We start from the raw sequence: 1854 nt of genomic DNA, 5'->3' as shown, positions 1-1854 counted from the left end.
ACACTTGGCTTTTCTAATGTAAATTCTATCATGTAAAGTCAAATCCTAATTTCAGAAAATACTTAGATAAACAAATATTTTCTACTCATCTTTAAAATATGTATATCCTATTAATTTCACAGTATCATGGGTTTTATGAGTGTTTAGTAAAAGTTTACTTAATAGATGTCTTAGTTATTATTTCATTAAATGCTGGTCTTTGTAAAGACATTTTTTTCAAACAGTATTATATCCTAAATTAAAATTATCGTGGCTTAGTTGTTGACACAGTGTGATCAAAACTTCTCATGGCTGAGGTATTTATTGGACAATTCTATAAATCGAGAATATATTCAATTACTGTTCAAAACTGGTTACAAAGTGTACAAAATGGCTACAAAACATCTGTTGATTACTGAACAAAGGACAAGAGTAAATGAGCATTGGAAGTCAGTATTTGTTATTTATAATCATTTGATAATATGGCATTCACATAGTTTCTTATAGACTGCTGACAGAGACCATGGTAGAGGTCAATACAGTTTCTACATAAACCACTTTTTAAATTAATGCTGAACTCAATTCTTAGTTTAGGTACTTGATTAAAAATACAATTTTAAGAAATATTTTCCCCCTCTGCTTACACAATGGGTCCAATATCAATTACCTAGGCATATCCTTATGTATTCGGATATATATTATTTACTGTGCACAAGATATACACCAAATTTAACAGAGTTAATGCATTTACGGGTATCCCTTGCTTTTTACCCAGAGGAAATAATTTGGCTCTGTATTTTGTTCAAATCCTATTCATTTACAGAAACAAAGCTGGCAAGCAGCTACCTGAGAAGGGCAAAGCACAGAGTTCAGTCAAGGATAATGTAATCTGACACTAATTTGTTCTGTCTCATAATTTCAAATAGATGTTATAACCTGCATCATATTCTGTCCCTTCGATGTGACAAGTTTTGTTTTGGGCACTTTTGATACTGAAAGTAATCTCTCTTGAACTACTAGGCTGGCTGTTTTCTATGTCTCCCTTGTTAAATCACTGTGGGAGCAACTATGCCCGGAGTCTTACAGGTATCTTTAGTGGCTTAACTAGATTTCCTACTGGTTAGCTTCCCTTTCCCTCTCGCCGTCTCAGAGCCTTTTCTTTTTTCTCTTTAGCTCAGTTCCTTTTACTCTTTGGCTGTGTAGGGGATTTAAATTCCAACCCGGAACTCGGAATCGCTCTCCTTGCCCGACGGGAGTCGTAGTTTCTGTGACTCCTCCCTTACCATCTTTCACGCCGATTCCTCCCCACAGAGTAAAACCACAACTCCCAGAATGCATCCTCGAGTGGGCCCGCCTCTATGCGCAGGCGCTCTGAGGCCGCAGGATTTGAATCGGCGGCGTTGTTATTGACGCCATATTGGGGCCGGCGGCGGGTGGAAGAGTCGTACAGTGGAGGGGGAAGCGGTTGGACGTGTTCGTTTGAGCTCCTGCTGCCGCAGCCACCTCGTAATCCCTCCCCATCGGCCGCCGTTCGGAAGCTTCTGAACGTACTAGGGTCTATTGGAAACCGTGTTCCAGCCTCACACCCCTCTGGGTTGGTATCTACTTCCGAAGGGAGCCGGTCTCGGCGCAGGAGCGCCTCTGGCGCGGCGCAAAGCTCGAACGGACGGCTGGGGCAGCCGGAGCCTCTTCCCGAGGAGCGGTGCCTGAGGAGGCGGAAGAGCCCCCCTGACGCGGCTGGCGTGCGTGCCGCCACCGCCCCTCGCGTTCTCGCCCGGACCGGCCCTGGCCACTGCCCCTGCCGCGGAGGCAGCGGCGGCGGCGGCACCTCTTTACTCGGCCGGCGCTCCAACACCCACCTGGCCTCCTCCCCGA

The 1854-nt window shown here is 44.7% G+C and overlaps 1 protein-coding gene across 1 annotated transcript in view; it reads left to right on the top strand.

Moving 5' to 3' along the window:
* Positions 1-1337: 1337 nt before the first annotated feature.
* Akirin2 (akirin 2) overlaps positions 1338-1854 on the top strand; it is an 18139-nt gene continuing 17622 nt past the window's right edge. Inside the window, exons 1-2 of the mRNA XM_048797892.1 lie at positions 1338-1635; positions 1694-1804. Coding sequence (XP_048653849.1) covers positions 1338-1635; positions 1694-1804 — 409 coding nt within the window. The remainder of the gene's footprint in view (positions 1636-1693; positions 1805-1854) is intronic.

The sequence above is a fragment of the Marmota marmota genome, unplaced genomic scaffold (assembly GCF_001458135.2).
Source record: "Marmota marmota marmota unplaced genomic scaffold, marMar, whole genome shotgun sequence".
Classification (NCBI taxonomy): Eukaryota; Metazoa; Chordata; class Mammalia; order Rodentia; family Sciuridae; genus Marmota; species Marmota marmota.
The sequence above is the reverse complement of the archived record's forward strand: the minus strand, read 5'-3'. Positions and strand labels throughout refer to the sequence as shown.